At 49.8% G+C, this 1,094-nt stretch overlaps 1 protein-coding gene across 1 annotated transcript in view; it reads right to left on the reverse strand.

Moving 5' to 3' along the window:
• Window positions 1-81, reverse strand: part of LOC119572092 (sphingomyelin phosphodiesterase-like) — a 15,450-nt gene extending 15,369 nt beyond the window's left edge. Inside the window, exon 1 of the mRNA XM_037919089.1 lies at window positions 71-81. Coding sequence (XP_037775017.1) covers window positions 71-81 — 11 coding nt within the window. The remainder of the gene's footprint in view (window positions 1-70) is intronic.
• Between the last annotated feature and the right edge of the window lie 1,013 nt (window positions 82-1,094).

The raw sequence follows: 1,094 nt of genomic DNA on the forward strand, positions 1-1,094 counted from the left end.
AAGGGACGCACATCCGCCCCTTCCGCCTCCGACCCCGTCCCGTGTACACGATACATCCTCTCCTCCATACTTCCGAGACATCGCAACCCCGGGGATTTTTCTAGTTAAACTGTAAAAAGAGGTCGCCTGCGGCGAACAGACAGACGCCTACGCACGCTGACCGCTGAACCCTGTCGTCTTTGTACCTCCTCTCTTACAATATATCTAAACAACAAGAAAGAATCTGTTTCACCTTTGCCGGCCAAGTTTTCCCTCATAGTGCCAACGCACTTGTCTGCACTCTAACCGCTTTTTCGGCCATCGTTACAGGGGCGGCGCGACGGATTCGGCCCAAAAAACCCCTTCCCTCCGGCCCTGCAGACTCCTCCCTCCGAAGCAACGGGAAAAACAACGCAGATAAAATCCCACACCAAAAAGACCCAAGAAACAACAAAGCAGCAGCCCACCGTGTTTAATCGAAAACCCCGTTTCCCGTGTGCTACGTCCGTCTCCAACTCCCAAGACGAAAACAAAATTTCATGCGTACCACGTTAAACACGTTAATTGGCGCACTTCGCCCAACGGGGGAAAATTAGGGCCCCCCGTGCCCAACCGTGAGCCAACGGGGAAACCCATGAAGGGGCACTGACGTAAGCCCCATCCCTCCCGCTGGGGACCCCTCCCCGCGCTGATGATCCCCACCCCTCGTGCTGACGATCCACCACTTCCCGCGCTGACACACTGCAACCGTAATCAACCCCGCAACCATACATTTCCAAAAGGTTAGTCGAGTTTGTTTTAAGGCGCATATTTTTTTCAGTTGGGATATCTGGTTTAACTATTTTTCCTTGAATTTTTCCATATTGTCCGTTTTAACCCCGATTTACTTTTCTTCAGTTCCCCTTGAAAAAAACGGCGCACCCCCTCTCTCGCACACTACTCCTCGCCACTCCTACCCCCTTTAAAATTAGTGCATTCCATTTATATTTTTTCCTTCCTTCTAACCCCCAAAAAATAATTTCTCTTAAATCAATTCTAAAATCTTGACTGATGCCCTTTCACAGAAAACACAAAAAAACACAAACATTAAAACAACGCACAAACCCAGGGGACCC

The sequence above is a fragment of the Penaeus monodon genome, unplaced genomic scaffold (assembly GCF_015228065.2).
Source record: "Penaeus monodon isolate SGIC_2016 unplaced genomic scaffold, NSTDA_Pmon_1 PmonScaffold_96, whole genome shotgun sequence".
Classification (NCBI taxonomy): Eukaryota; Metazoa; Arthropoda; class Malacostraca; order Decapoda; family Penaeidae; genus Penaeus; species Penaeus monodon.